Source organism: Sapajus apella, unplaced genomic scaffold, assembly GCF_009761245.1.
Source record: "Sapajus apella isolate SASKATOON/1434 unplaced genomic scaffold, GSC_monkey_1.0 scaffold37, whole genome shotgun sequence".
Taxonomy (NCBI): domain Eukaryota; kingdom Metazoa; phylum Chordata; class Mammalia; order Primates; family Cebidae; genus Sapajus; species Sapajus apella.
In genome coordinates, this window is record NW_022436977.1 from 12,980,417 (window position 1) to 12,996,093 (window position 15,677).

General features: G+C 38.8%; 1 protein-coding gene across 8 annotated transcripts in view; it reads left to right on the plus strand.

The window, feature by feature from the left end:
• The window catches only part of MYO5A (myosin VA), a 217,738-nt gene that overhangs the window by 94,783 nt on the left and 107,278 nt on the right, over window positions 1-15,677 (plus strand). For all 8 annotated transcript variants that reach the window (XM_032297420.1, XM_032297418.1, XM_032297421.1 and 5 more), the window contains exons 3-4: window positions 3,503-3,674; window positions 5,997-6,141. In XM_032297420.1, the coding sequence (XP_032153311.1) occupies window positions 3,503-3,674; window positions 5,997-6,141 (317 nt within the window). The remainder of the gene's footprint in view (window positions 1-3,502; window positions 3,675-5,996; window positions 6,142-15,677) is intronic.

The following is a 15,677-nucleotide window of genomic DNA, read 5'->3' on the forward strand; positions in this document are numbered from 1 at the left end:
CCCTAGTGACTGGGGCCACAGGCGTGAGCTACCATGCCTGGCTAATTTATTTATTTGTTTATTTAGTAGAGATGGAGTCTCAATATGTTGCCCAGGCTATTCTTGAACTCCTGGGCTCAAGCAGTCCTCCCCCCTTGGCCTCCCAAAGTGCTGGAATTATAGGCATGAGCCACTGTGCCTGGCTTTTTTTTCTTTTTCTTTTTTTTTTTTAATGTAGCACTTCTCCTGGTCCCCCAAGATACCTAACGTGTTTCCCCTTTCCCAGCCCTGGTACTTTGTATTGGAGGATAGTATTTGGCAACCAAAGTCTGAGTACTAGGTATGCTCATTGCTACTGAGATGACACCAGTTCTACGTCCTTTTAACATACAGAGCTAGAAAAATATTTACATAGATAGATACTAATATGTATGCATACTATACTAATGTATACACAACCATCTATGCTTATTTTATGTCTATGTTTATATATGTATGTATTTGTATATATGTATCATATATATGTAATTTTTTTTTAGAGATGTGTGTCTTGCTGTGTTGCCCAGGCTGGTCTTGTACTGCTGGGCTCAAGCAATTCTTTTACCTTGTCCTCCCAACGTGCTGGGATTACAGCCATGAGTCACTGCACTTGACCGACCTACCTACCTACCTACCTTCCTTCCTTCCTTCCTTCCTTCCTTCCTTCCCTCCCTGCCTCCCTCCCTTCCCTCCCTCCCTCCCTCCCTCCTTCCTTCCTTCCTTTCCTTCCTTCCTTCCTTCCTTCCTTCCTTCCTCTCTCTCTCTCTCTTTCTTTTTCTTTCTTTTTCTTTCGAGACTGAGTCTTGCTCTGTCACTCAGGCTGAAGTGCAGTGGCATGATCTCAGCTCACTGCAAACTCTGCCTTGTGGGTTCAAACCAGTCTCATTCCTCAGCTTCCTGAGTAGCTGGGAATACAGGCACACGCCACCATGCCTGGCTAATTTTTATGTTTTTAGTAGAGATGGAGTTTGCCATGTTGGCCGGGCTGGTCTTGAACTCCTGCTCTCAGGTGATCTGCCTGCCTTGGCCTCCAAAGTGCTGGGATTACAGGCATGAGGCACCGCTCCCAGCCTTGACCTTAAAAAAACCTGTGAGTTAATAAGGATCCTTTTTTCTCCAGTCCACTGCCACCAGGTTCATTCTATTATTCTTCCTTTGATTATTTGTACTATGACTTCTCTCTTTGACTTTCATTATCTATAATATATTACTTATTCATTATAGACATAAAGTTATTTTGGAATTGCTAATCCATACCCCTATGAGAAGCAGATTTGCCAACCAGAGTACAGTGTCTGTGTTTAATTTTATTAATGCTTAGTATTTTTTTTAAAACTAGAAATAGAATGATATATACCTTTAATAAAAGCAAGACTAGGGACAGAGGACAAGCAAGAAGAATAGGCAAAATAAAATTCACCAACTATTCAAGAATCATTCTCCTTCTAGAAACTATAGTCACTTAGGGTACTAGAATAAAATAGAGAAAGCATGGCTTTTGTAATAGTAGAAGAATAAATTTATTTAATGATGTCCAGTAATTCCAGTGGAATAGGTTATATTTATTTAAAGCCTAACTCCAAGAAAGAAATTTCTGTGAAGATGTTATAGATCTTCTCTACCCTTCAAATTAGTTTTTTCTCTAATATTGCAATTTCATCTCCTCCCCACACTCACTACAAACAACTCCACCCTGTCATGGAGACTGAGAAAAGAGCTCTGGGTTGCCCTCTGCCATTCTGGAGTCACCTGGCTAACACCAGAACAGGCAATTGTGTATCGGGGCCAATGCAAGGACCAGTCAGCTCTGGGGAAGGGTGATATTCTCTGATAAACAGGCAGCAACCAATGCTGAGGGGCAAATTGTTAATTTTTCTCTCCTTTAGCATAATTCATTTGAATATGATTTGAATATTTGACCTTTGTATATATTTTCAGTATTACCAAAACTGGCTTTTTACAAAATCTTGTCCCTCCCTACGACTAAAATGAATTTTTATTCCTTTTCACTTGCCCTATGTTATTTGCCGCCTAATATATAGAAGTGACAATATTCATGGTTGGCTGTGCCATAAAGTCATATTCCCATGACTTTAAAGTGAACAGTGGCTAGTAATGGTCACTCACACCTGTAATCCCAGCAATTTGGGAGGCCAAGGCAGGAGGATCCCTTGAGCCCAGGAGTTCGAGATCAGCCTGGGCAACAGAGTGACACCCCATCTCTATTAAAAATTAAGTGAATAATACTTGTTAACTTTTGGGACTAGAAATCCCATTGAAATCTCTCTCTCTCTCTTTTTTTTTTTTTTTTTTTTTTTTTTTTTTTTGAGATAGAGTCTTGCTCTGTCACCCAGACTGGAGTGCAGTGGCACAATCTTGGCTCACTGCAACCTTTGCCTCATGGGTTCAAGTGATTCTCCTGCCTCAGCCTCCCAAGTAGCTGACATTACAGGCACCCACTACCGTGCCTGGCTAAGTTGTTGTGTTTTTTTTGTTTGTTTGTTTTTTTGTTTTTTTTGAGATGGAGTCTTGTTCTGTCACCCAGGCTAGAGTGCAGTCTCAGCTTACTGCAACCTCCGTCTCCCAGGTTCAAGCGATTCTCCTGCCTCAGCCTCCTGAGTAGCTGGAATTACAGGCACCCACCACCACACCTGGCTAATTTTTTAGTAGAGTTGAGATTTCACCATGTTGGCCAGGCTGGTCTCAAACCCCTGACCTCAGGTGATCCACCCACCTTGACCTCTCGAAGTGCTGGGATTACAGGCATGAGCCACCGTGCCCGGCCTAAATTTGATGAGTGAATAAGCATATGCACAAAAAACAAAAAGCAAAACAAAACAAAAATCTAATGAAAACTGAACTGTCTTGCCTCAAAAAAAGTACACATATGTGCACATACACACAGAGTATTGTACATAATTTCAGGGAATTCTTGTGCCTCTCATGGTTTAGGGATTTCTAAGTACTTACCACATGCCCAACTTGCCTCATTACTTTTCACCACAACCCTGTGAGCCCATTTTACAAACAAGGGATTTGGGTTAAATACTATACCTCAAAACCACATAAAAAGTAAGTATTCATATCAGGATTTGAATCCAGGTCAATATGATCCTAGAGCCAAGCTCTTGGCCACTCTTTCATATTGTGTGCCACTTTTTTTAATAGGTAAAGGGGTATGGAGGAGAGAAACATATTCAAAAATTTTAAACTTCTGATCCAGTAGGTGAGTGATAAAGGTTTAGGCTATGACTTTTCAAACTATATTAGCAACAATTGTTAATATAAGTTAGTATGTCTAATGAAAATGTACTTCATATTGTTTTCCATTTCCACCAGTTTCTGTGATATTGGAAAGTTCTAGGAAAATAGTGCATTTAATAGCTGAGAAACAAATCAGGAATAGGAAGTAAGCAAAAAGCATGGGCCTTTTTCACAGTCCTTGCCATCATTTATCTAGATGCTGTGCCTTGTGCATTTTCAGGATTTGGAATATCGTTTAGATCCAAAGACCAAGGAGCTGCCTCACTTACGAAATCCTGACATACTTGTTGGTGAAAATGACCTCACAGCCCTCAGCTATCTTCATGAGCCTGCTGTGCTCCATAATCTCAGAGTCCGCTTTATTGATTCCAAACTTATTTATACATATTGTGGTAAGTATGCTTTGCTTCCCGAATAGACTGTGAATTCTTTCCTCTAATGGACATAGCCACGGAAATATTGTACATGGGGAAAACAGACTGGGGTTGGATTTTCTCTTAGAGATACAATCAATTCAGCGTTATTAGAAAAATATACTAGTATTTATTAGCCAAGTTGCATTTGTGCTGAATAAACTCATTTGTGAGCGTACATAATTTTGCTAAAAATAAAAAGAACTGGGCCCTTCTTTTGGAATTTTTCCCCCCTCACAGAAGTCATATGTCAGATTTAGTGCCAAATTCACCAGTTATTTTCATCTGTTCCAAAACTACCACATGAAGAGTAGATGTCCAAGGACTTCCTTTGGAGCAGGTTCAAGAGATTTAGTGTTATCTTGTGGTCAATTACTCAGCCATGCAGAACTGCCTTGACTTGCAGTGATTCTTCTTGCTCACTTCTGCTTGCCTGGGCCTCTGCTCATTGCAGTATTAGCTGCCAGCCACCCAGGTCATGGTGCTTTTTATCTCTCTGAGAAATAAAGCCTCTGCATGTGTGTATGTTTGTGTTACTTTCCCCCATCTCCAGCTTTCCTTCTTTTTTCTCTCTTTCCCAGTTTATTCTTATCTTTTATTTTCTCCCTTTCCTCTGGCTGTTTTTTTCTCCACTGACATCTAGTTCTTTCACTAATCATTCTGTCCTCTGAAGCTCAAATCTGGATTTCCATTCATTTCTATTTATGTTCATTCATGTAGTATACCCAAATCAGTGCTCAACTCAGTTCTTCATTACTCTCCTGCTTTAGGGTTAAATACTATACCTCAAAACCACATAAAAAGTAAGTAAAAAAAAAAAAACAGGAACAGCCACCTTTTCTTCTTAAAAGTATTGACCTCCTTTATATCACTGATATTAACTCTTCTTTACTGATAAATATTTTTCTCAATTTTTATTTTTCTTCCATTTTTTTTTCTTGCACACATCTTACCTTTTGAGTGAAGTCTTGTCTGGCCACCCTATCAAGTCAGAAACCCCTCCTTGCTCTCTTTCTTCCCTGCCTTATTTTTTACCTCCTTTTCCTTAATCTGTGATTATACATACATATATATGTATTTTATATATATATATATATATATATATATCTATTAAAATATATTTCTTTTTTTCTTACTTATCTTGTTAATTGTCTGAATTTCCCACTAGAATATAAGTTCCATGAGGGTAAAGATTAGTCTTTTTTTGTTTATTGTTGTATATTTAGCACTTAGAAAAGATTTTACACATAGTTAGAGCTGAATAAACATTTGTTGAATGAGCGAATTCATTAAGTTAATATACATCTACTGAAAAATTCTTAGGAAATACAGAAAAGCATACAAAAGGAAAAACAATTATATGTAACTCACCATTGAAAAATAGCCAGCATTAATATTGACTTACATCCTTTCACAGTATACACATGAGAGGTATAAGTAGATATAAAATTGGAATCAGTCTATATATAGTTTTGTATCGTGTTTTCCTATGACATTTACAATCCTTGAAAAATATGATTTGGACCAGGTACTGTGGCTCGCCCTATAATCCCAGCACCTTGGGAGGCTGAGGCAGGCAGATCACTTGAGCCCAGATGTTCAAGCCTGGACAACATGGCAAAACCCTGTCTCTACAAAATAATACAAAAATTAGCCAGGCATGGTGTTGTGTGTCCATAGTCCCAGCTACCTGGGAGGCAGAACTGGGAGGACTGCATACGTCTGGGAGGTCTAGGTTATAGCGCGCCGAGATGGTACCACTGCCCTTCAGCTTGGGTGACAGGGTGAGACGCTGTCTCAAAATAAACAAACATGATTTGTAGTGGTGGCATAGTAGTCTGTCATATGGATGTAACAAAATGCATTCAACTACTCTCCTTGCCCTATACAATTTGTTTCTGTTTTCACTGTTAAGATAACATTATGATTTTTTTTTTGCATATTTGCAAAAAAAAAAAAAAACCCTTTGCATGAAGTTCTGATTATTTCATTTGGATAAATTGTAAAAGTAAAGTGGAATTTTTGGATTAAATATATGAAGATATTTAAAGTTCTGATAACATTGCCACATTATTTTAAGTCACCTAGTCCTCCAGTTTTTAAATGGTGTTTTAGGCAGAAGTATGTGTAATGGGTTCAGAGGCAAGGCTGTGATACATTTTGATCCTTGAACAATTTATTGGTTTAATATTAACTAAGTTGAAATGAAGGATTGTGTTAACTGTTACTTTACTAAGTTTGATATGCCCATTGGGGTATCATTGACTTCTTTTTCTTTCTTATTCTCCACGCTATTCCCAGGTATAGTCCTAGTAGCTATAAATCCCTATGAACAGCTGCCTATTTATGGAGAGGATATTATTAATGCATACAGTGGTCAGAACATGGGTGATATGGATCCACATATCTTTGCAGTAGCTGAAGAAGCTTACAAGCAAATGGCCAGGTTGGTAGAAGCTTTCATTGTTATTTTATGGCTGGTACTACATACGATAATTTCTTCTTTGCCAAGTCACAGATATTTTAAAGTGAATGGCAACCTTGTAAGTAGTAAATAACTAGCCTTGACAAGTTTGTCTCAGGTGGCTTGCATTATTGTTATTATTTTTAGCTCTGACATACACAGGTATTTATTAAACTCTGGGATCTCTCAGGAAAAAATACAGGGCAGAGAAAGGTCCCAGATGATACCACAGCATACAGATCATCCAGTGTGGGTACCACCTTGTCACTACACTTTAAATTTTTCATATTGATTGAGTGCTATCTAAATGTCAGATCCTTTGCTGAGTGTAAGGTAGGCAGGATCATAGGCAGCCAGGAGGTAGAGGGGTCTTAGGGTACATCAGTCATTGTGGTTGAAGAGCCTGGAGCTTTAAAGGAGACCTGAAGCTGATGACTTCCCTATGTCCACTTCTGACTGAGAAAGATTGACACCATTTGTGGTCTGGGCCTGTTTGGACCATTGCGTCAGGGTGTTCAAGTTGTTTCTTGCCATGACAATGTCAGCAATGTACCTCCAAGCGTCAAAGGCGTGAATAAACTGACAGACGCCAAATCATCTCCTTCTTATCCAGCTGAACAAAGAACTGCTCATCTTCATCAAATTCAAACATATACTCCCCAGAGGGTTTGTGTGTCTGCACAAACTCTGCATATGTTGACACATGGTCTGCTTAAGGGTTCCTGTGGGTATACAGTTCCAGGAGTGTGGAGGGATCCTTCTCACTTGTGAGATTATGAACCCAAGGTTCACGGTTCTGATGTTTGCAGCACTGTGAATGCCAAAGGCAGTCTTCCTCTGATGTTCTCAGAAGATCCAGTCTTTGGGTTCTAGATTGTGAAGGAGTTGATTGTCCTGAGTTGGTGAACCATAAAAAACTTTCTTTTCGTGGTGAAAATACACCTTTTGCCAGCATCCCAGGCTTATGGGTTCCCTTTCCCTGAGTGGGCCTAGCAACCCTGTTAGCTGCACCATAGCCTAGGAGCCAAGCCATAACACAAAGGAAAATCATCTTTTTCTATTTCATGGAACCATAGGCAAAAGCCTCTCAATTTTGTAAGATGCTGGCCAAGAGATTGCATGGGGGAACTAAATTAACATTTTCCTTTCCAGCCACAGCTGGATTATTATTAAATAATAACGTGGGCCAGGCACGATGGCTCACACCTGTGATCCCAGCACTTTGGAAGGCCAAGGTAGACAGATCACCTGAGTTCAGAAGCTAGAGACTAGTCTGGCCAACATGGAGAAACCCTGTCTCTACTAAAAATGCAAAATTAGCTGGGTGTGGTGGCCCGCACCTGTAATCTCAGCTACTTGGGAGGCTGAGGCAGGAGAACCGCTTGAACCCGGGAAGTGGAGGTTGCATTGAACCAAGATCATGCTACTGTACTCCAGCCTAGGCCATAGAGTGAGACTCAATCTCAAAAAAAAAAAAAAAAAAAAAAAATCTACGTTTATAAAGGGACATAGAGTTTTAAAAAACTGCCTTTGAAATGTTTTCATGATCCTGTGACTAGGAAAAGACAGATGCAGATGTTATGTTTTACAGACAAGGGTTAGTTTAGTGGTATTAAATGACCTGCCCAATGTCAGTCAACTAATAGACCAAAACTAAAAAAAATTTAAAAAGCTGTTTGTATCCTAGGGAACTAGACCTAAAGGAAAGTATGACATTTTTTCTTTCAAGATGGGGTCTCGCTATGTTGCCCAGAATGGACTTGAACTCCTGGGCTCAAGTGATCATCCTGCCTCAGCCTCCTGAGTAGTTAGTACTACAGGCATGCACTACCATGCCCAAGTGAAAGTATGAATTTTAATGTTAACATTATATGATAGGGCATCAGTTCTCCCAAACGGCATCTGCAAAATGCCTCTGATATTAACCATGGAACCCTAACATTTTGAGGGTGGAAAATGGAAGAAAAATGCTACTTTCAAGACTGGATTATTCTTAATATAATATATTATACTGTAAATATGTAGAAGAATAGTATATATTTAATTCATTTCTCCAGCCTACAAAGCAGAACACATTATAAATATAATATGGGAAATCCACAAGTAATTTATAAGGTGGAAAGAAAACTAATACTGCAGAGGTTTTCATTTTCTCCTCTCCAGCCAGGGAGAGTTTACATGATTGGTCCAGCGTGTGACAGAATTTTAGAATTATTTTGATGACAAAGCCGTAGAAATTATTATGCCCTTTTAATAATAATATAAATACTTCTGATAGCAGCTAACACTTACTATGTGCTCTGTGAAGGGCATTGTTTAATTGCTTTCCATTTGTTAACTAATTTTATTCTTATAGCAACTTTCTGAGTTTGGTATTATTATTATTTTTCATTTTACAAATGAGAAAAATGAACCACAGGAAAAGTTGTGTAACTTTTCTAAGGTCGCATAACTAGAAAGACCAATTTTCAAATTCAATTTGTCTGAGATAGAATATTAATATATTAAATATAAAATGAATAAACGTAGGTTAACACTACAAAATGTGTCATATTATGCCAGCTTCTGCTATAAAATAGTAATGAGTGTTCAAAGCTTAAGAAAAGTTATTTTTAAGCTTAAAATTGAGAAAAATTCCATCTATTGGTATGATTTTTTTCCCCTTTAGTTAGAAAAAGCTATAAATATTTGATTTCTATAGTGTCAGAGCATTGCAGTACAGTGTCAATACCACTTAGTAACAACCTGAGAACTACTGGGCAGAGAAAAAAATCACATGGCGTGCTAGACTCTAAAAATAATCTCTGAGAATTGTGTAGTGCTCAGAGAATTATATGACTTTTTGGAAAATACTATTCTTGAGTACAAAACATAGCTTTTACCATCTTTGTTACAGTCATTCACAGATGGTATTAGGTTTATACGATATTTATGGCTTTTTACCTTTAGATTTACCTTGGTTTCCTGTAATTTCCTCTTCTCATTATTATCTGTTGTGACCCAGTCACTCAAGGTGATTTCTTAACCGGAGGGTTGTTTTGTCTTTTTTCCCTTTTGCTTGGCTTTCTTTTTCAGACAGTTTTAAAATATGCCTCAGTTAGTTATAGTATTATATTTACCATTTATATAAATGAATCTATACCCATAACATCTGCCACAACAGTAAAATAGACCATATCTGTTGAGGCTTATAGTTGGGAATAACTGCTGCAGGATCATTTCTTACCATTGTTTTCTTGTCAAACGATGTCATCTTTACCAGATGCAAATCCTGATGTTTCACATTACCACCATTTCTAGGGACCCCTCATGTCTTCAGGGAAGGTACAATTCATTGTTTATCTAGTAGAGATGTATTGAACACTGTCCAAACACCAGGCACTGTTCTAGGCACGGGGGATACAACAGTGAACAAATTAAGTAGACAGGAATTCCTACCCCATGAGGTGAGGCATGATTGACAGTAAAACTATTAGCTGGGAATGGTGGCACGCACCTGTAGTTGGATCATTTAAGCCTAAGAGTTCAAGGTTACAGTGACCTATGATTGTGCTGCTTACTACACTCCAGCCTGGGCAACATAGTGAGACTGACGCTTCCTTTACAAGCAAAATACAAAAATTAGCTAGGCATAGTGGCATGCGCCTTTAGTCCCAGCTATTCAAGAGTCTGAGGTGGGAGGATCTGTTGAGCCCAGGAGTTGAAGGCTGCAGTGAGCCAAGATGACACCACTGCATTCCAGCCTGGGTGGCAGAGCAAGACCATATCTCCAAAAACAAAAAAAGCAAAGTTACAAAAAAATTAAAAGAACATACTGTGCTGGAGCAAAGGTAGAAGCCAGGAGACTAGTTAGGAATGTTATTGCCTCGATCCAAGCAAGAGATGATCATTTAGTTGAGAAAATTAGTGGAGATGGTAAAAAATAGATGGATTCTGGGTATATTTTTAAGACAGAACTGGCACAGGCTTGCTTATATGGGGTATTTGAGAAAAAGAGGAGTTAAGGATGGCAGTAAGCATTTTGGACTGAGCGCTTAGAAGGTTGGAGTTGCTGTTTACTGAGATACAGAAGATGGCAGGAAGAGCAGTTTGTAAGTGTTGTGGGATGGGGAGTAGGGGGAAGGGAGTGGAGTTCTAACATAGGTCTTTAAGGTTGAAAATATATTTTTGACATATATCCTAAAAGCAAAGCTGACACTAGGGATTCTTTCCAAGCAGATCTGTGTCCGGTGACATCAGCGATAACCAGGATCCTTGAGCAGGATCCTTGACTCATGGCCCCTTTCTAAACGCACTTCTTAGAGAGAACAATGCCCTCATAAAATACCTTCCTAGAATAGCGTTTTAGTTTTAATTGTCCTGTTGACTTACCATGGAGGAAAACTCAGTGGACTGCCATGCCTATTGTTTTCTCTTATTCTTATTTCATATTCTTGCCAATCTTTTCTCATGCTGGAACTGGGATTTTTGTTTTGTTTTGTTTGCTTAAAACCAGGTAGTGTTGATTGCTTTAATTTGCTATATTTTCTCTCCACTGTGAGTGATAGAGTAAATCAGTTTTATTAACTAAGTTTTGTTTATTTCAATTATTTGTTGGAAATAAGTTAGTTATATGCCGTTAACTTTGGTCTAGTGAAAAAGACATCTGTACTAGTCACATATCTATAATAACTAACCATATAAGCTTAAATCTCCTGGTCTCCCTGAGTCTCTGTTTTATCATCTATAAAATGGAACAGCGTCACCTATGGTCTAGCTTTACGTTTACAGGATTCTTTGGTATGCCTTTGTGATCATTATGTTTGATAGGAACTAATGCATAAACATTTTTCTTTTTGGTTGAGGGGAGACCATGGTAGGGAGCTGTGTAACAAAGCAGAAGCAGCATTGTGTAGACTTTCACCTGGAAATCAAGACATGTGGGATGTAACAACCCAGCTTTGCTCTGTGCCAGTCATCAGCCTTGGAAAAGCCGTGTAACCTCTTGGTGTTACCATTTCCTCCAAAGAGGAAATGACAATCTCTGTCCTGCTTACTTCAGAGGTGAAAATTATATTAGATGATATACACAAAAGCACTTTGAAAAATATTAAGTTCTATTCAAATATAAGCTGTTCTTATCCATAGTCATCATTATGAGGCCTTATGTCTACATTCTCTTTTCATTGACTTGAGCCTCTCATCTGGTTTTATTATTTCTGAGTTAATTTATTACCAGGCCCTTCCTTAGGGTGGCCCCTTCCATCATGTGGATATGTAGTCTCAGGGTGCTCCACTGTCCAGAGGTTCACTGGCCAAGTGCAAGCTGGCTATTACATATGACAAAATCTGTTCTGTTTCAGCTGAGACTCAGCTGCCCTGTGATGCTAAGTATCTTATTTGTGCAAATAGACTTTAAGTAATACATGATACCTGGTAAGGATAATTTTATATATGTTATATAAAGGTGAGTTAACTTATATTAATAAATAGCTACCATATTTAGAGGTCTACTCTGTACCAAACAGGGTGTCAGGCATGTAATCCTCATTACATCCCTGGAGCAGATCACCACTGCTTTACAGGTGAGGAAAGTAACTTGTCCAGGCCATATGCTAATAAATGGTATCTGAGAGCTGAGATTTGAATCCAACTTTGAGAGTCTAAAGCCTTTCTTGTTTGTCATTTAGTTTTCTTACTTTCAACTGCCTCGCCCTATTCTAACAGGTCTGTTCCCTCACATTAAGATAGCATAGTTCTATTTCTGCATCTTTTATTTAGCCTAGAATATCTTGCTCCATGCTTTTTTATCTGTTTATTTTATATTTATCCTTCATTATACCACTCAAGTTTTAATTTCGGACCACCCCAACTCACAGTAAATGATTCATCTTTAGATTTCTTCATTATATGAGTATCTTAGTCTGTTTTGTACTGGTATATCAGAATAGCAGACTGGGTAATTTATAATGAATAGAAATTTATTTGGCTCATCATTCTGGATGCAGGAAAGAGCAAGGTTGATGGGCTACATCGTGTTGAGGGCCTTCTTGCTACATCATCTTATGGTGGAAGGTGGAAGGGTAAGAGAGCATTTAAGAAAGAGGAAGGGGGCCAAGCTCATTCTTTCATCAGGACACCACTACTGCAATAACTAACCCACTTCCATTGTGATTATATTAATCCATCCTTGAGGGCAGAGCCCTCATGACCTAGTCAATTTTTTTTTTTTTTTTTTTTGGTAATACAGGGTCTCATTGTGTCACCCAGGCAAGGAGGCAAGGGTATAGTGGCACAGTCATGGTTGACTGCAGCCTCAACCTCCCGGGCTCAAGTGATCCTCCCACCTCAGCCTCCCAAGTACTTAGGACTACAGGCATGTTCAACGATGCCTGGCTAATTTTTTTCTTTTTTGTTGAGATGGGGTCTCACTATGTTGCCCAGGCTGGTCTCAAATTCCTCCGCTCAAGTGATCCTCCCACCTCAGCTTCGAAAAGTGCTGGGATTACAGGCGTGAGCTACCCTGCCTGGCCTAGTCACATTTTAAAGTCTCACCTTTCAGCGCCGTTGCATTGAGGATAAAGTTTGCAACATATGAACTTTGGGGAATACATTCAAACCATAACATTAAACAACTAGTTTGGGACTTACCAAATACTATCTATCCCAGAAGGTTGCAGTAGGAATAAAATACAGTACATATTAGAGCACCAAAATATGTAAAAGTTATAAACAAATATAATTGGCCATTTCTGTTATAGCATCTTTATATAATGTATGGGCTCTGTACTGATGGAACAGAAAACTCAGGTTGATTTTAGAGGATCTGATAGCCTTGTGACTGGCTTCTCACCAGGAACTGAATGATCTCAGCAGGTATCTCTAGGGAACACTTCTTATTTCCTGAGTAGTCTGTCTGCCTCTCTAAAGCACAGCGTTCAACAGTGCCAGCAACCTTTTTTTGTAGTAAATATTTATGCTTCAAAAATAAAACTAGGCCGGGCGCGGTGGCTCAAGCCTGTAATCCCAGCACTTTGGGAGGCCGAGGCGGGTGGATCACGAGGTCAAGAGATCAAGACCATCCTGGTCAACATGGTGAAACCCCGTCTCTACTAAAAATACAAAAAATTAGCTGGGCATGGTGGTGCGTGCCTGTAATCCCAGCAACTCAGGAGGCTGAGGCAGGAGAATTGCCTGAACCCAGGAGGCGGAGGTTGTGGTGAGCCGAGATCGTGCCATTGCACTCCAGCCTGGGTAACATGAGTGAAACTCCATCTCAAAAAAAAAAAAAAAAAAAAAAAAAAAAGAAAACTAAATATAATTATAAATTTATTCTGTAGTGTCAACCTTAGGGTTTCAGAATTTTCTTCTTGAGACTAAAAGTAGAAATCAGAGAGACATGGAGAGCAGAGCAGCTTGATTTTGATGAGTGATAATGTAGAAAAACTTAGCATCCCTCTAATGAGAGATTAAAGTCTCAATGAAGCCACATCTTTAAGATACCACAGTAAAAACACAGTTTTGAAAGAAAGCATTTTATTACACTAACTTATTATTTTCTCTTTTTAACAAGGGATCAGATAAAGAGAGAAACAATTAAATTGGTGGCCTGCAAAAAAAGTAAAACTGTAGATTTTGTTTCACATGACCATGTTTGCTTACAAGGTAAAAATTTAGACCTAGGTGCAGATGCATGTACAATTCATCAAGGTACATGACAACACTAAATGGGTGGTTATCAGAGAGTTAACATCAACATAGGTGGAGATATTAAATTGTGTTCTATATTACTCAGGTCTGAGGCAAGCATTACTTAATTTCCTTGTCAATGACATAGATATAATTGAAAGTATGTTTATGAAGTTTACAGAGGACAAGTTGATGATCTTGGAAGATATGAATAGTGTTTGGTATGACCATAATAAACTAGAGAGATTATATATTTTAAAGGGTAAAATTCACAAGGAAAATCTAGAAGATAATGCATTTCATACAAAGTAAAAACTTAGTAGATATAAGGAAAGACAGGACAGACCAAATAGATGTGAAGTCGCTGATGACCATAAGAGGACCATAGACTAAAGTTTAACACACATCCTTCTGCCTTCCCTCCCCCAACCCTTTCTCTGGCTCATTCTTGAATAATTGTTTCCTGGGGTTTCAGGTGCTTCTACATAATTTAACTCTCATTTCCTTATTGTCACAGAACTTGGTTTTCTCCTAATGATCATGAGTCAATTCTGATATTACCTTCTCTGGAAAACTTTCCTGATATCTCCTCCTCACATCTCCTACTGGTTCCATTCCCTTCCTTTCTACTTTCATGGTATCTTAGATAGAAGTTTTTATAGCAGTTACTTCCAGCTATATTTTAACTGTGTTCTTTCTGGTCTCTCTCAATTGACTGTGACCCTAGAGTCTTTTATTTCCATAAAGTGGTTAGCACATTGTGGCTGCTCGTTATGTGTTTGTTAAATGAATGAATGAAACAGTATTTTTAAGTGAGGGCTTTTAGTTTACATTAGAGCCTCTGGAAACAGGTCAGAAGAGCTCACCTCCACTCCAAAGCACCCAGTACCCAGCCTATTTAGAATTATTGTGAAGGCCCTTGAAAGGACTGGTCAAGCCAGAAGTCATAAATCTGTCATTACTCTATATTTTCCAGCCAAACTGAATGATCTGCTCTTTCCAAACTTCTGCTGATTCTGAGCCTTCATTTATGTTATTCCCTTTGCCTGGAATGTATCCTTCCCAAGTTCTCTATTCCTTGCTTGCTCTCTTATTCATTTTTGTAGACCTTGTTCAGCTGTCATCTTTGGGGAACCTTCCCTGATAACCTCTTCTTCCTCTTACTACCCCATCACATGTATTACAATCTTGAATTACTGGCCTAGCTTTCCTATTAGATAAGTGTCTTAGTCCAGTTTCTGGTGCTATAAAAGAATACCACAGACTGGGTGATTTATAAACAACAGAAATTTATTTGACTCACTGTTCTGGAGGCTGAAAAGTCCAAGAGCACAGTGCTGGCATCTGGTGAAGGTCATTCAGTAGTGGAAGGGCACATGAGCCTGTGAGGCAGAAAGGAAATCAGCTTAAACTCACCCTTTTATCCGGGGCCCACTCCCCTGATAACTAGTTCACCCCTATAGTGAGGCCATTAACTCATTCCTGAGGGGAGGGGCCTCTCGACCTAATCAGCTCCTAAAGGCCCAACCTCCCAATGTTATCATGTTGGCAGTTAAATTTCAACATGAATTTTGGAGAGGACATTCAAACCATAGCATCCGTCAACCACATGAGGATACAGATCATGACTTATTTAACTTGTATTTGAATGAAACCAAGCCAGCAAATGGATTATTTCTTCTCTGGTGATGAGGGTACTTTAGTAGGAGCTAGAGTTTGTAGGAGACACCATTTTATCGATTGCTAACTGGTAGACAATTTAATGTATTTTAAATGGTTTTATAACGTCAATTAAATAGTATAAATTTAAATTTCTTTGCTGTAGCTCCAGAGTATCTCCTGAGGTGGTT